The sequence below is a fragment of the Sebastes fasciatus genome, chromosome 6 (genome assembly GCF_043250625.1).
Source record: "Sebastes fasciatus isolate fSebFas1 chromosome 6, fSebFas1.pri, whole genome shotgun sequence".
NCBI lineage: Eukaryota > Metazoa > Chordata > Actinopteri > Perciformes > Sebastidae > Sebastes > Sebastes fasciatus.
Window position 1 is genome coordinate 35,012,331 of NC_133800.1, and position 17,368 is coordinate 35,029,698.

The window sequence follows — 17,368 nt, forward strand, 5'->3', positions numbered from 1 at the left end:
TTTTTATGTAACACCGTAGCCAGGGACTACAGATGATTATAATTTATTTTTTATTTTTATATGTGATTAAAAGTATGTATTTTTTACTATTTATTAACTTTTAATTCATATTTTTATATGTAATTAAAATATGATTTGTTTTATTGTTATTATTGTATTATTTTGTATGTATCTATTCATTTGATTTTTGTATTTCATTTTATGTCATAATTAAAAGTGTATTTTTTTATTTTTGTTATTTTTTGTATTTTATTTATTTAATTTCTTATTTAATTAAAAGTGTGTATTTTTTGTATTTTATTCATGTATTTTATTTTATTTTTTATTTAATTAAAAGTATGTATTATATCGCGGTTTGTTCAAGAGCGTCCGGTACGTGTGGTGCGTTCAGGAGCGTCGTTGTTCAGAGTTGCAGCAGCAGCAGCAGCAGCGTCTTGTCTTCCTTCAGTGAAAGCGGAGAGATTCCCACTCAGCAGCAGCAGCATCCATTTAAGCATCAGTGTTACACATCTTCCCCGGGACTGACCACTCCTCAATGGGGGAAGTCGTCGTCAAGTACTTTGTTATATTATGTTCATTATTTTTATTTGTTTTTTTTCTTCATATTTTTATATGTAATTAAAATTGGATTTTTTTAAAATTACGTTATAATTTTTATTACATTTTATTTTTATGTATTTATTCATTTTATTTATGTATTTCATTTCATGACATAATTAAAAGTATGTATTCTTTATTATTTTTGTTAATTTATTTTATTTTTTATTTAATTAAAAGTATGTATTCTTTATTATTTTTTATTTTATTTTATTTTTTATTTAATTAAAAGTATGTATTTTTTGTATTACTTTTGTTATTTTTTTTAATATTTTATTTAAGTATTTTATTTAGTTTTCTATTTGATTAAAAGTATGTATGTTTTTTATTACTTTTGTTATTTTTTGTGTTTTATTTATATTTTTTATTTTATTTTTTATTTAATTGAAAGTGTGTAATTTGTATTATTTTTGTTATTTATTTGTATTTTTTTATATATTTTATTTTATTTTGTATTTAATTAAAAGTATGTATTTTTTTATTTTTGTTATTCTTTTGTATTTTATTTATGTATTTTATTAAATGTTGTATTTAATTAAAATGGTGTATTTTTTATTATTTTCTTGTATTTTATTTTTGTATTTTATTTTATTTTCTATTTAATTAAAAGAATGTATTTCTTATTATTTTTGTTATTTTTTGTATTTTATTTTTTATTTAATTTAATTAAAAGTGTGTATTTTTAATTAATTTCTTTTTTTTTTTTACCTTTTTCAGACATTGTTTAGACTTTTTTTTCCAGCATTTTTCAAACTTTTTTTTTCAGACATTTTTCAGAGACTTTTTTTCCAGCACTTTTCAAATTGTTTTTTCCAGGCTTTTTTTCAGACATTGTTTAGACTTTTCTTTTCCAACATTTTTCAACTTTCTTTTCAGACTTTTTTGGGGACATTTTTCAGATTTTTTTCTTTTCTTTTTATCTTTTTCGGATATTGTTTAGACTTTTCTTTTCCAACATTTTTCAAACTCTTTTTTTTTACGGATATTTTTTCAGACTTTTTTTCCAGACTTTTTTTAGAGTCTTTTTTTCCAGCTTTTTTTAAATTGTTGTTTTCAGACTTTTTTGTCAGTCTTTTTTTTTACGGTCATTTTTTTCAGACTTTCTTTTTTTTTTTTTTTTTTTTATCTTTTTCAGACATTGTTTAGACTTTTCTTTTCCAACATTTTTCAAACTTTTTTTTAGACTTTTTTCAAACTTTTTTTTTCAGACATTTCTCCGAGTCTTTTTTTCCAGCATTTTTCAAATTGTTTTTTTCAGACTTTTTTTTTACGGACAATTTTTTCAGACTTTTTTTTTTTTTTTACCTTTTTCAGATATTGTTTAGACTTTTCTTTTCCAACATTTTTCAAACTTTTTTTTAGACATTTTTCAAACTTTTTTTTTTTAAGATATTTTTTTTAATTTTTTTTTTACGGACATTTTTTTCAGACTTTCTTTTTTTTTTTCATCTTTTTCAGACATTGTTTAGACTTTTCTTTTCCAACATTTTTCAAACTTTTTTTCCGACTTTTTTCAAACTTTTTTTTTCAGACATTTTTCCGAGTCTTTTTTTCCAACATTTTTCAAATTGTTTTTTTCAGACTTTTTTTTTACGGACATTTTTTTCGACTTTTTTTTTTTTTTTTACCTTTTTCAGATATTGTTTAGACTTTTCTTTTCCAACATTTTTCAAACTTTTTTTTAGACTTTTTTTCGAGTCTTTTTTTCCAGAATTTTACAAATTGTTTTTTTCAGATTTTTTTTTCCGACATTTTTTAGACTTTTTTTAATTTTTATTTTTTTTAATCTTTTTCAGACATTGTTTAGACTTTTTTTTCCATTATTTTTCAAACTTTTTTTCAGACTTTTTTTTTTCCGACATTTTTCAAACTTTTTTTCAGACATTTTTCAGAGTCCTAACCCTAACCCTTTTAATGATGTATTTTATTTTATTTTGTATTTAATTAAACGTATGTATTTTTTTATTTTTTATTTATAATTTTTTTAATTGTATTTAAGTATTTAATTTTATTTTTTATTTAATTAAAAGTGTATATATATATATTTTTTATTTATTTTATTTTATTTATTTTATTTAATTAAAAGTGTGTATTTTTTTATTATTTTTTCTATTTTTTATGTATTTTATTTAATTAAAAGTATACATTGGGGTGTGTTCAAGAGCGTCTGTGTCGCCTCCGCCTTCTACTTGTGGTGCGTTCAAGGATCGTCGTTGTTCAGAGATGCAGCAGCAGCGTCTTGTCCTCCTTCAGTGAAAGCGGAGAGATTCCCACTCAGCAGCAGCAGCATCCATTTAAGCATCAGTGTTACACATCTTCCCCGGGACTGACCACTCCTCAACGGGGGGATGTCGTCGTCGAGGATCTGATCGTGAGATTCGATGATCGATGATCGATGATCGAGGATACTGTGCAGCTGTAGAAGAGAAAGGAGCGGAGCTGCGATGGATGAAGACAAGAGGAGACAAATAAAAATCTCTCTAATGCTAAAGGTTTAGCTGGTTCAGCTAGTCGAGGGTTGTTTTTCCTCCATGCATAAACATTAATCTCTTTTTATTTGCATGTGGAGACTCTCTGCAGCCACTGAGGATCATTTCTCTGAAGGATAAAACACCTTTATCTGTCTGCTGGCCTCCTAATTCTAATTAGAATAAAAAAAAACCTTTTATTTTATTTTTCCATCCGTGAAGAAGAAGATGCTGTCAGAGTCTGAACGGTGAAACTCGCATGGACATATTCTCCATGAAGGTCATGATACTGAGAGAATGATCATGCTGGAAAAACAGGTAAGAACATTAATATCATCTTTGTGGAGAGTCAAATTAAAGAAATGATGCACACCTGAGCTCATTTGCATATTTGGTAATAAGGGCGTTAATTAGACCTGCTTTTCTCAGCTTGTATCTGGAAGAATTGATTGTTTGTGCAGTGATTGTTCAGGTGATCAATACCTCTTAATATTTCCCATCAGTATAACCATCATCCCATCCATCTCTCTCTCTCTCCATCTCTCTCTCTCTCTCTTTCTGCTTTAAGTCGACCTCTCTCTCCCTCTGTGTCTCCAGCTGCTATTTATTTTTAGAAATACACCTCTGGAGTCTGGCATTGGAGGGATGCTTTTATTATTAGCAGTGTCACACATCATAAATTATCTTTTTTAATAGTCTTTTGCCAGTCATTTTAGGTGTTTAGTCTATACAATGATTCAATTACAAGTTCCCAGAGCCCAATGTAATATCTTAGTTTAATTGTTTTATATTTACCAACTGTACAAAATCCAAATATATGAGAATATTTATTAATTTATTAATTTTAATTGATTTTCTGTGTGGCAGAACTAGTTTTAATTATCTTCTGATGCCTGTAAATGAGACTTTATTTAATCCTGAGTAGTAATGTGGGTGTTACAGCAGCACAGTCAAGAGACCAAAACTAGGTCAATCTGTGCAAGATAAATACTTACAATAGTGATTAGTTGGTAAAAAAATAAATTGATGAGAGTTAATGCAATGCAAATTATTAACAAAATATGTCATAAAATATAGGAAAATGCCAATCACATGTTACAACCATCCAAAAAATGATATAAAACAGAAAAAAGACGCAAATTTAATAGGCCTGAATAAGAAGAATTTTGCCATTTTACTCCACATTAATCCATCAAAAGTGTTGGCAACTAATTTTCTGTCAATTGATGAAGTGATTAATCAACTAATCCTTACAGAACTAAAGCGATTACCTTGATTTGAGTAATTTATCAAGTGAAAAACCCAAAATATTTGCTGGTTTTATATCATTGTAAATTGATTATATATATTTTTTTTGACAGTAGACAAATCAGCTTCATTTTGGGAGTGTGTGATGATGATTGTCATCATTTTTGACATTTTGTGGACTAAATGATTTATTGTTAATGGAAATACATATTAGTTACAACCTTAAAATAAGCATTAAAATACAATATAGTACATTCATTGGAAAATACAATGCACTAAACCCTGAACAAATATGTATAAACGTATGCATCGTGGTAGTGATTAATAAATTAGTATCGGCTAAAAAGAGTATGAAATAGTGCTGAAACCATCAATCAATTAATCAGTTTCTACAGGGTGAGATTTGCAGCTTTTCTCATATCTCATATGATTATAAACAGACTCTGTTTGGGTTTTTAACACTTGTTCAGACTAAAATAAGCAATTAAAAAAAACACATTGGGCTCTGAGAACTTGCAAAGAACATTTATTTTTATTTCCCAACATTTTAAAAGCTAAGCAATTAATAGATTAATTGAAAAAATAACCGATAAATAAAAATATGGTTTTCTACAAATAAACTGGTGTTTGTCACATCCTCTTGCATTCAGGCTCATTATCCTGAGTGTTGTTATCAGCTGCAGACCGGAAGTCCTCGAGGAAATATCCTCCAGTCAGAGGAGCTCATAACCTCCTCTGTCCAAGGACTGAGGGGGGGTCACTTCCTCTTGTTTACTCCCACGGCAGCATCAATGACCATAAAACATCAATAATACATCAGAGCTTCAGGGATGTGAGGACCAGAGGAGATACTCTGGTCTGCTGGAGAGGGTTCTTGTATTGATGATTGGAAACTCTTAGTCAATCAATCCATTAGCCACTCAGCAGGACATTACGCCTAATCAATACCTATTAATTGTTTGATATCGATTGATTGTGGGTTGCTTCCGATATTCCACACTAACATGCTATTTAGTGTGCTAAAACAGTATGTGAGATTTTTCAATAGTACGCAAATTGCATACACTTTCCAGTGAAATATTACAGTTATGCAACGCTGGACACTACGGCGGCTTAAATGTCCCACAATGCAATGCGGTAGTGACGACAACTTTCATAACAGACGTTGACAGACAGCTCAGTACGTCAATTACTCTTCAATTTAACTGTAAGATTTCACTTTGCTAGCTGTAATACATATTTTAAATTACTTCAGACTTTGATTCTCATGTGAGGTTGGTACAGGTTGCCATGGTTACACATCCCCAACCGGCAAGGAGGCTCTCAGGAAGTGACGACGTTAATTACTGCTCAGTGCGTCTGAAGAGATACATACTACAATACGATAATACACATATTGGGTATGTAGTGCATAGTATGAGATTTCAGACGAAGCCTTGGTATACGTCCGCATCTTGCCCAATGCATGCTGGGATATTCTCCAGCCCCTGTATGACCCTGAACAGAATAATGGATGAATTCTGGATGACTTTTCATTATTAGTTGGATATTTTTGAGTTTTTCGGCTGGCTGTGAGTTTGGGAAAGTTGTTTTTATACTTTTACTTATTATTATATATTTGTTCTTTATTTGCCTAATATTGTCATTCTGCTTCTCCATATTCCTAGCTTGCTATTGCTTCTGTCTGCTCTGTTTACGATGCGTCATTTGCATTCACGTACTTGCATGGACCATGTTTTGGGCGTAATTTATGACATGCTTTTGTCATAATCTCCTTCCTGTTAGGGACTAGAGGTTTCCAGCCTTTTTTGCCTTATGACCCCTCAAAATGAAGCAATGTGTACTTGTGTTGTCATGATACCAAAATTATGACTTTGATATGCTGCCTAAATATCTCAATACCGACTCTGAAACGATTTTATTTACATTTATTTATTATTTTATTCATTTTAACACATGCTCGTTGGTGGATTATGTGTTTGCCGAATTGCAGGAGATGCTTGGACAGATTCAGAAAAGACGGTGAATCTAATTTTATCGGTACATTTGATCGGAAATTACAGCCGCGTTGTTAGACTCCTTGTTTTTTTGAAGGGAGTTCTGCTTTAATCTTCTTTTCAACTTCATTTGTTGTCTCCAACTATACATTAATATATCATAACAATGATATATGACAAAGAAAAGCAGGAAATCTTCTCATTTGAGGAGCAGCAACCAGAGAGTATAATTATATATTATTATATTATGTGTTAATCAATTATCAAAATAGTTGCCAATCCTTTTTCTGTCGATCGACTAATTATTTCAACTCATACAACTTCAACATCTTGTAAACCAACATTTATGACGCTGGAAGGTTTATTCCAACACAACGGTGTCAAAGGTCACCGCTGAGGCGTCCCGCTGTCTCTGTTTAAAGTGTTTATTTAACTCTGTGTTTCACTGTAAACAACCTTCTCTTCTTCTTCTTCCCTCCTCCTAAATCCTGTTTCCTCTCTCTGGTATTATTGATGTTTATCCTCTTTAGAAACATGTATTTTGCCTTTTCTTTCCTCCTATTGTAGGAATCGTAGATAAAGCTGTAAGCTTTTTCTGTTGCTCCCATTTCCTGCACGGCGCTCCAGAAACCACTCTGTTCTTGAAGCTTGACTTCACTCCAAGCATATCTGACTTCTTTGTCTGATGGAATGTGACAAGAATCAGACATTTTTTCTCCAGTTTTTAGTCCCGAGGGCCTTTTTTTTCCCCAGCAGCATTAGTTATGTGTGTACGGAGGAAGGGCCTGTCCTTGAAATGTCTCGTCAAAAGCATTTTTTTGTGCTGTGGAGAAAATGTATGAACAGTGTTGCAGAATGCTGGAGCGAGCCGTGTTATATTTCGACTTGTTGCTGAGTGTTTTGCTCTGCTCATTCTACTCATCGTCAGCTGTTTGTTTCGGCTCTAATTTGTTTTTCTGTTCGGCCGACGTTTTGTAATTTTCCAAGTGACCGGATCAGATGTAGACAGACACTGTAATCATTTGCAGGCGTGTTGTTCATGCTGAGTGAAGTGAACGTTTTGCATCCAGAGAGACTCTGTCTGCAGGCCAGAAACATCCAGTCTGGCTGCTGCTGCTGCACCTTCTGAATTTTTTATCAATTTTATTCAGTTTTTGAAGTGTTCAGGATACAAAACAGGCCATCAGAGACAGAAGAGGCATGAAATCTGTTCCTACGGCCGGCTCTGTGCGTTTGTACACAAACCAGCTAGCCGACAATTCCCAGCAAGACCGGAGTAGAGATGCATGCCCGAAAGAAAAGTCCACATTTCAAATAAAATGAAATAAAATAAAATAAAATAAAATAAAATGAAATAATAAAATAAAATAAAATAAAATAAAATAAAATAAAATAATATAAAATAAAATAAAATAAAATAAAATAATATAAAATAAAATGAAATAATAAAATAAAATAAAATAAAATAAAATAAAATAAAATAAAATAAAATAAAATAATATAAAATAGAAACAAAAATAATAAAATAAAATAAAATAAAATAAAATAGGGATGCACCGATTGAAAAATCTGGGCTGATACCGATTTTTAAAATAACAATTTGGCCGATAACCGATACCGATGTTTTTGTTATTTTTGTTCCTCTCGGCTCTGAAACATGAGGTGTGATGGAATAATCATATTTTATTTTCAAGATGCAGGTTAAAATCTGGAAAAACATTGGATCCCATGTGATTTTTCCTGAATACACTTGAAGAAAAATATGGATTACATCAGCCTGAAGATGATATTATGATTTATGTGGTTTGCAAGACATCAGCCATCCTATCAGTTTCAGGCAATAATGGCTTTAAAATCAAATGTTTGTATTGGTGCTGATATCACCATTATTGCATTATATTTATGGCTGCACAATATATAATTTTTTATCGCCATTGCGATGTCAACTTGCGCGATAAACACATTGCGAAAGACTGAGATATATTGCATTCAGGGATTTTTATTGGTTCCTTTTGTGTTCAATTCAATGTTCAGTAAAAAGCAGCAGAACTGAGTACACTTTATTATCTGTTTATTTATCGCAACTAATATCACGATATTCAACAACGTGATCACATATTGCATATTTCCCTAATATCGGGCAGCCCTACATATATTAAGCACAAATATATCAACATAATCCTGAAATAAGATTTTTGTTTACTTTATTTTTTGGTTTCAGCCTCTGAAATGTGTGTGTTTGCTGGTTTCCTTAGATTTCTATCAAATTAAACTGAACATTGTTGAGTTTTTGACTATTGGTTGGTCAAAATAAGCCATTTTAAGACATGAACTTTGACATGTTTGTACTATTATCTGACAAATTGGCAGATTAATGTTATTATTTTTGTTTTAAATTTATCATGACATTATACGTTTTCAGCTTGGAGGCGTGGAGGCGGTTTCTCCACTAAAGCAGCTTTACAGTAGAACAAAAGCAACCAGCTGTGGTGACAAAAACACAACAAGATAAAATCTGAGATCAGCAAACACGGAGCTGCACGGTTCAACAGACTCTGTGTGCAGCTGAAATAGTTGATTCTCTTCAGTATGAGCTGAATCCAGAGCCTTGTGTTAAATGTTACAGTAAGTTTTACATCACTACTTCTTATTATTAGTCACTAGATCACGATGACATATTTACACGCACACTAATATCCCACTATTATGCAGAATATGACCATATTCAGAATTTGATAAGGGTCGTGTAAACAGCATATTCCATGATATTCCAAATCATCCCGAATGGAGCATTTTCCTATTGAGACATATGTGATATGTCAATATTATTCTGGTTTTAGGAGCATTCTTTGGAGATGTATACAGCGCATTCAGAATATGCATCTCAATTGCAGTTAGCGACACCCGGCCTCTTGCCTGTTTACGTCTAGCTCTATGCGTTGTACACAAACCAACTAGCCGACAGTTTGCAAGGCTGGGATAGAGATGCATGCCCCCAGAAAAAGCCCTTTCTAGAGATTTCTAAAAAAATAAAATAAAATAAAATAGAAAAATTAAGATTAAAAATTAAAAATAATAAGAATAATAATGACAATACAAATAAATAAATAAAAACAAAATAATAATGAATAAAATTAATAAAAAACACAATATTTTTTTAAATAAATAGATAAACAAAAACAAAAAAGAAAATAATAACAATAATAATAATGTAAAAAATTATAACAATAATAATAATAATAATAAAAATAAAAATAGAAAATAATAATAATAGTAATAATATATTTAAAATAAATAGATAAACAAAAACAAAATAAGAAAATAATAATCATCATCATAATACATTTTTAAAAAGCCCACATTTCTGGTCAGAAGGAGAAACACAGCTACTTTTAAACATTATGAAAGACTTGGATATTAACAGGTTCTTGGATACGTGCAAATATCACAACGCCAACCTTTACAAGATGGTGGGGGAAGGAAGGAAAGAGGGAGGCTGCGTTCACACGGTCCAACAAGTCCTCTGCATGTAAATGGGTATATTAGTGGAGTATTCATGTTCATTAGCCATCTAAACAGCTTCGTAGGAATATTAGGAGGGAAGAAAATGATTTTGTGTGTAGACGTAGTCACTGAGAGCAGTAATGATGGTTTACAGTTTGCAGTCACGTGTTGCAGATGATGAACTGACCTCTTGTGTACCTGCGCTGCCCGTCCTGTCTTTGTCTGAGGCCACAGGAAGCGGACCTGCAGGTTACAGTCTGGCTTCCTGTCCTGGCCGGGTATCTGTAGAGGAGGAGGAGGAGGAGGAGGAGGAGGAGGAGGAGGAGGAGGAGGAGGAGGAGGAGGAGGAGGAGGAGGAGGGGCTGGTCTTATATAGCCCTATGAAGAGCCGGTTTTGCCTCCCTGTTTCCATGACAACGGCTCTCCTACAGTATTCAGCTGTGGGACGGCCTTTGCATCTGAAAGCAGTTCCCAGTGGTGTTTCAGACCCTCTTTGCTCTTTTCCCTTCAGCTGCGCTCTCTTCTTCCTCCTTCTCCTTCTTCTTCTTCTTCTTCTTCTTCTTTTACTGTCTCGCTGCTTTTTTTTTATAGCAACAGCACTTCATCTTCACTCGCTGCTGTACTTTTAAATCACGACGTGGAACATCATTTGCATGTGAATCGGGGTTGAAGTCTGCCTTTGTTCGCCTGTTTAAATTCCCCAAGACTACAAGCCTGGACTCAGAGCCAGCAGCACACACTTCACATAATTAGACCGACTGTCCTGCAGAAATGCAAATATTAGCAGCTGAGAGAAGCTTTAAAATGAGGAATGTGTGAACACGTTGCTCATTTTGCAGGATCGTTGCGTTTTTATTTCACAATATATCCCCCCAAAGACACGGTAACGTAATTATGAAGCGTGGATGTTTGAATTGAGCTCAGTTTAGTTTGCAAGAGGATGAAACACAACGTGGGCAAAGCAGCATGACGTGTGCGATAGGTGAGATAAAAAAACAAACCTCAGAGGCTTTCAAAAACAAAATACAGACACATTTTCACAGAACTGAAGGTTGTTGTTCTTTTTTCAGGTCGAAGCAAACTTCCTTTCTATTGCGGTTTCAGCCATTTGGGGTAAAAGCCGTGTGACCTACATACAGTACGACGAGATCGACTAGAAGTATTTGTTAGAGTTTGCAGGACCTGCTGCTGAGGGGAACCCCTCACCTACACATAGCAGAACAAACTACATCTAATGCAGACTGAGAATATTTAATAGTTTACTATGAAGGTAAATGTTTAGTTTCTCTTCAAATGCAGCCCGTTTAATGTGACGTGGTTCACGAGTTTGACTGCAGCTCATATAGTCGTGAAATTGAATCGATGCAGTGAAGTGCACCTGGGTGATGAAACTCGAATCAAACTAGACTTTACAGTTAAAACATGAGGCTCACAATATACTTGCTTTTTTACAAATGGATACGCGTCGACAAATGGCTGCGAAACAAGAAGCATCGGTCACATAATCGTCTGCATACTTCAAAGCACCAGTGTGTAACTGAATATAATATTCATAACTATGTTTTCGTCAGTGTATCATCACCTGAAACTAAGAATCGTTGTGTTTTCGTTAGCTTAGAATGAGTCCTTCATATCTACAGAGAGAGAGGGTCCTCTTCACCAAATAGTATAGAAGCAAAGACACAAAACTCCGGTGTTTTTTTGACAGCGGCTACCGCCATTTTGGACTGAAAACGCCTATTATATTTATAATATTTTATTGACAACACAGGCCATTTCGGTACAATATGACAATAGAAAAGAAATGATTTTGTTTTGCTTCTGTATGTCACTTTTTAGGCGAACTCAAGAATTCATATGCTAATTATGACTATTTCACACAAATGTCTTTTTACTAAAGACATTTACTAAAGACATTTTGGACAGAGATGGAAACTTGACTGGTTGGCGGAGGCATACGACCGCGAGGCGGTAGTTCTAGTTATTTTTAGAACCTGTTGTCTTTATATAGTTAATCTCATTCTGTCTAAAAGGTTATGTTTATGTTTAGGGCTGCTACTAATGATTATTTTCATGATAGATTAACCTTCTGATTATTTTTTCGATTCAGCGTTCTGTCTATAAAATGTCAGAAGATAGATGTCCCGTACACCAAGGTGACGTCTTCAAATAGGTATTCAGTTTACTATCTTGTATTAGCATCAAATCCTCACATCTTAGGAGCTGGAACCAGATGAGCTGGAACCCGTCAGATGTTTGGCATTTTTTTTCTTAAACGATATTTGATCATCAAAATAGTTGTTGATTTATTTTCTGCCGATCAATTAATCAACTAATCGTTGCAGCTCTACGTGTGTACATACAGCACGACTGGCTGCTAACCTGATTCATAATACGTTATTATGAAACATCTTTTTGTCTGTTTTGAGCCATAACTTAAAAAATAACCTATTAATGAACTGGCCATTTAATGAATGACCCTATTGGACCCTAGAAATGATGATGAGCCGTCAAAGGTCGGAACCGAACAACACATAGATTCACACCAACATCACTGAAGTGTGACTTCTGCACATTTAAAGTGATAATCGGTGACATTTTCATATTCATCATCAGTGATTCATCTTGATAGCTTTAACATTTACTGCTCTAAACACCTTATAGTTCACTACTAGTCTGGGGTTCTTTAACCCAAAATAAAATATGGTTATTTTGACACAACAAGCTCAAGATTTCTCCAAAAAAATGTCACAAATTTATTGTTAGTTGTACAAAACAATGTGCGTATGACATTCAAAACTGCAAAGGATACACATATGATTAACAATCAGTAACAAATAGTGACATGTGAGTTTAAAAAGAACAGTTTGCAACCATACCACAGTAGTTTTGGTAACAGTAATATTGAAAATAACTCCTTATCTTTGGTGGTTTTTCCACACATTGCAGCCCAACAGGCAACAACAGCTGTCAGTGTGTCAGTGTGCTGACTTGACTATGACTTGCCCCAAACTGCATGTGATGATCATAAAGTGGGCATGTCTGTAAAGGGGAGGCTCGTGGGTACCCATAGAACCCATTTACATTCACACATCTGGAGGTCAGAGGTCAAGGGACCCCTTTGAAAATGGCCATGTTAGTTTTTCCTCGCCAAAATTTAGCGGAGGTTTGGAGCGTTATTTAACCTCCTTCACGACAAGCTAGTATGACATGGTTGGTACCGATGGACTCATCAGGTTTTTTAGTTTCATATGATACCAGTATCTTCACTCGAGCTTTACTAAGAAATTTGTGGCGTTATTATCACGTAAACTTTGACAGCCCTCGTTCACAGTAAATTAAATTGAATGACGTCAGTGTTTGATTGACAGGTGGTCTCTGAGTGTGTAACAGGTGAAACACGACAGCACCGACTTTCTAAAGCACCATCAAATCCTTAATAACCGAAAGGCAGGAGTCACAGCAGCAACAGATATCCACAAAAGAAAAACACATTTTCAGATGAGAGCTGGTAACCTGCCAGAACGTCTGGTTCTACGTTTACCAGCATCATTAATGAGAGCTGATTCATACATCAGCCTCAGAAGCTGCTTCATCTTTAATGGGCTCACGCAGACTGTCTGGCACTACAGGAGCAAAACAGAGCCGTCGTCCTCTCCTGATTAAATCGCTGAAGCATAATGAAGCATAAGAGAGTCAAGACGGCAACTCATAACCTCCTCTGTGTACCTGCTGCATTTCATTTGGACATTTTTTTTGTTTTGTTTTTAATGTCTGGCATGCGATTGTGTGGCAAGAGTGAGCAGAAGAAGAGAAACACACTGCGGTTGAGCCATAACAGCTGAGTGTTGCTGAGCTGTTGGGCAATACCTCCAGAAGAAGAAGGAAAGACAAGAGAGCAGCTGCTGGCAGTTTAGACGTTCCCTGGTGAGGGAGGGAGGAAGAGGGAGAGGAGAGGAGGGGAGTGCAAGGTTTGTTGGTGGCTGGGAAGAGGAGGAGGAAGAGGAGGAGGAGGAGGAAGGAGGTGGCGGGGTTCCTCTTTTTTTCTCTGAGACGGATTCCTCGCAGTGTTCGGTGAGAAGCAGAGCGAGCGAGCAGCCAGCTTGGGGAGTTCCTTCATGATTTTTCTTTTTATACATTTTTATTTTTGTATGTTTGCTGCGAGCGGTCGAGCGGCGGTGGCGGCAGCGCGGTGCGTTCAGTGTGCAGCAGCAGCAGCATGGAAGCCAAGTCCCTGTTCAGCCTGCACAGAGCCCTCGCTCAGCCCGTCAAGATGTGCATGTTCGACTTCCCCGTCACCATCCTGGACGACCTGGTGAGCACCGACAACACGCCGCCACACCGCCACAGCACCACACCACAGAGAGCTGGCAGGGTTAGGGTGTGTGTGTGTCTGACGGCAATAACCATACATTGTACAATTTCTATCTGTGCACTCAAGAGTGACATCCTGTATACTGCAGAGTACATTGAAGTATTTATTGTGTGTGTGTGTGTGTGTGTGTGTGTGTACTGGATCAGTGCTGTACCATCATTCCCATCACAAAAAAAAGAGCATTAAATGTATATTTTCACACAATTTTAGCAGACAAAACACAAAATATTATATTACAGTGTATCATTAAAATCATATCACCATAATACCTTGGTATTTGTAGGAAGATCCCTACACAAGTGTGTGTGTGTGTGTGTGTGTGTGTGTGTGTGTGTGTCTGTCCAGTGCCGCAGTGTTTCACATGTGTTTTTTAGATCTTAAATGTTTGTGTGTGCATGTGTCAGTGTGTTTGTGCTGGCCTGCAGCTTGCAGGTATGCATGTGTTTATTTGTGCACTTGTACAAATGTAACTGGATACTGTGTGAATGTTTGTATGTGTGCGTCAGTGATATATTTGTGGGGTTGACAGCGACCACGTTTACATGCACAAAATATTCTGTTTTTTTCCCTTATTTAGAAAAAGACAATATTCCTACTGAGCTGTTTACATTGGCTAATGAAAATGAATATTACGCTAATATTCCTGTTTACATGCAGCCGTGCATACTCTGATTAATGTAACTGGTGGTGGACTTGCTGGACCGTGTGAACGCAGCTTCCCTCTTTCATTCCTTCAACCACCGTCTTGAAAAGGTTGGCGTTATGATATTTGCGCACATCCAAAACAAACTGTTGATATCCAATTCTTTCATGATCTTTAAATGCAGCTGTGTTTCACCTTCCGACCAGACATTTTGGCTTTTTAAAAATGTATTATTTTCTTTTTGTTTCTGTTTATTTGTTTTTTTAAATTATTATTATTATTATTATTATTATTATTATTAATAATACAAATTTATTTAGTTTTAATTTATTATTATTATTATTATTATTATTATTATTACTATTGTTTTTTTATTTATGTGTTTTTATTTTTATCTATTATTATTATTATTATTATTTTATTTCATTGTTTTATTTTATTTATTAATTGACTTGATTTGATTTGATTTATTTACTTTTTATTTATTTATTTATTACTTTTTTTGGGCATGCATCTCTGCAAACTGTCATCTAGTTGGTTTATGTACAACGCACAGAGCTGACCATAAACAGGCAAGAGGCCGTGTGTCGCAAACTGCCGTAAAAACCCGAATTGAGAGGCATATTCTAAACGTGCTACTGTATATATGTCCAAAGAATGCTCCTAAAACCTGAATAATATCAGCATATCCCTCATGTCTTAATCGGATAATGCTCCATTCAGAATAAGGCCTAATTCAGAATATCCAAACAGAATATGCTGTTTACATGACCCGTATCAAATTCACAATATTGTCATATTCTTAATAATGGTGGAATATTAGTGTGCATGTAAACGTAGTCACTGTGGATGTAAAGGATGATCATTTTCCGGTCTTATACAGAGTAGAGAAGCTGATTTTGCAGCTTTTCTGTACGCGTTTTGTTTAGTTTCACACCTCGAACCAATTAACAGCCAATTAGTGCTCGTAAACAGAAGTCACATGACTCACTAGTAGTTTAATGAGCCGTTTGTGAAGACGTGTCGGCCCCTCAGGTTATAGATTTGATCTCCAACTTGATGTTTAGCATTTTGACTTCTCACCTCAACTTGACTCCCAGTTTGCCCTCAGGTGATGTAATGTGTTTACCTGGAGCTGCTGCTGGCTGCCTCAAAATCTGTCACCTCGGGTTGTTCACATGGGAACATGTTGGTATTTTCTTTTGTATTTGCCGAGTTTGACTTTCTTTGTTCTTACTTGTCCACGAGGACGCAACTAAAGTAAAACAAAGAGATCTTGGCGTTTGGTGCGAATGCATCCTTCAGTCATCTTCTGGGTATGTTTGTGCACACCCGGCAACCGTCTCCCTGCAGAGGAGGGTGTGTCCTTTGATAATCTGACATGTTTGGTCGTGTCTGTAATAATCCCACGACGCCTCTAATGAATGTGTGTCCTGTGTCAGCTTGTTAATAAATGCTGAGGCTGAAAACAACGGACAGATCTGATGCTGTTCTGGCTGAATATTTAATTAACATTTGATGATTGCAGCCCGATATTAAACCTGGAGGGTTGCAGGTTCTTTATCTGTGACTGAAATGTTTGTTTTTAACGGCTCTTTGTTTTAATAATAATAATAATAGCTTGGATTTATATAGCGCCTTTCATGAAACCCAAGGACGCTTAACAAAGACATAAATAAACACAACAACTGTAACAGAAGCTAGAGGCCATAGGCCTTGGTGAAGAGGTGGGTTTTGAGGAGTCTTTTGAAGGTGTCCAGAGATGGTGCGTTGCGGAGCTCTATTTCTTTTTTGCGGTTTTAGATAATTAATTCTTCTGTTCTTGTGTCCTCGCTGAGCATATTTACGCTTATGAGCCATTTAAATGACAATAGTTTACAGATTTTGGACTAAAATGGAGCTCCAGTTTTATCTCACATATCTTTTTATTGAGCAGTTATATTTCACATGCAATTAACTTGTGCATTCAAGATAATGCAAATGTGCACGTTGCACTGGAGTCATTAGAAAATGAAATAAAGCAAAAGGCACAAAGGTGATATCTAAATAAAATGATAAACAGGCAGAATAACAAATATCTAAATACAAAAAAGAATAATAATACAAAATAATATATATTTATGTATATATATTATATGTACATTACTGTACATAATATATAGCGCAAATTTGCTTTAACGCTACTAATTTCTTTAATGCATTAACGCAATCGATATTTTGGAGGTTGTGGCGGGTTCAGTTTTAAAGCTAGAGTGAACTTACGCTAAATTTTGGAGAGGAAAAACTGTCATGGCCATTTTCAAAGGGGTCCCTTGACCTCTGACCTCCAGATACGTGAATGAAAATGGGTATCGTTGTCCGAAGAATTAATACGATATCGTGACGTATCATGATGAAACTTGTGATTTACCCCCTTTACCTACAAAGAAGCTCTTTAACCTGCTGCGGAGCCAAGAATATCCTGACATCACATCTGAACTCACATCCTGTTGATTCCAGTCTGTGTGATTAGCTCCATGTTTTCCTGCGGAGCACC

At 34.8% G+C, this 17,368-nt stretch overlaps 1 protein-coding gene across 2 annotated transcripts in view; it reads left to right on the top strand.

Moving 5' to 3' along the window:
• The first annotated feature begins 2,997 nt into the window (after positions 1-2,997).
• ralgds (ral guanine nucleotide dissociation stimulator) overlaps positions 2,998-17,368 on the top strand; it is a 69,970-nt gene continuing 55,599 nt past the window's right edge. Inside the window, exon 1 of one of the 2 annotated variants that reach the window (XM_074639492.1) lies at positions 2,998-3,383. In XM_074639492.1, the coding sequence (XP_074495593.1) occupies positions 3,363-3,383 (21 nt within the window). In that variant the 5' untranslated portion in view covers positions 2,998-3,362. Of the gene's footprint in view, positions 3,384-13,822; positions 14,130-17,368 lie in introns of those variants that run through there. The other variant, XM_074639487.1, reaches the window with a different exon arrangement.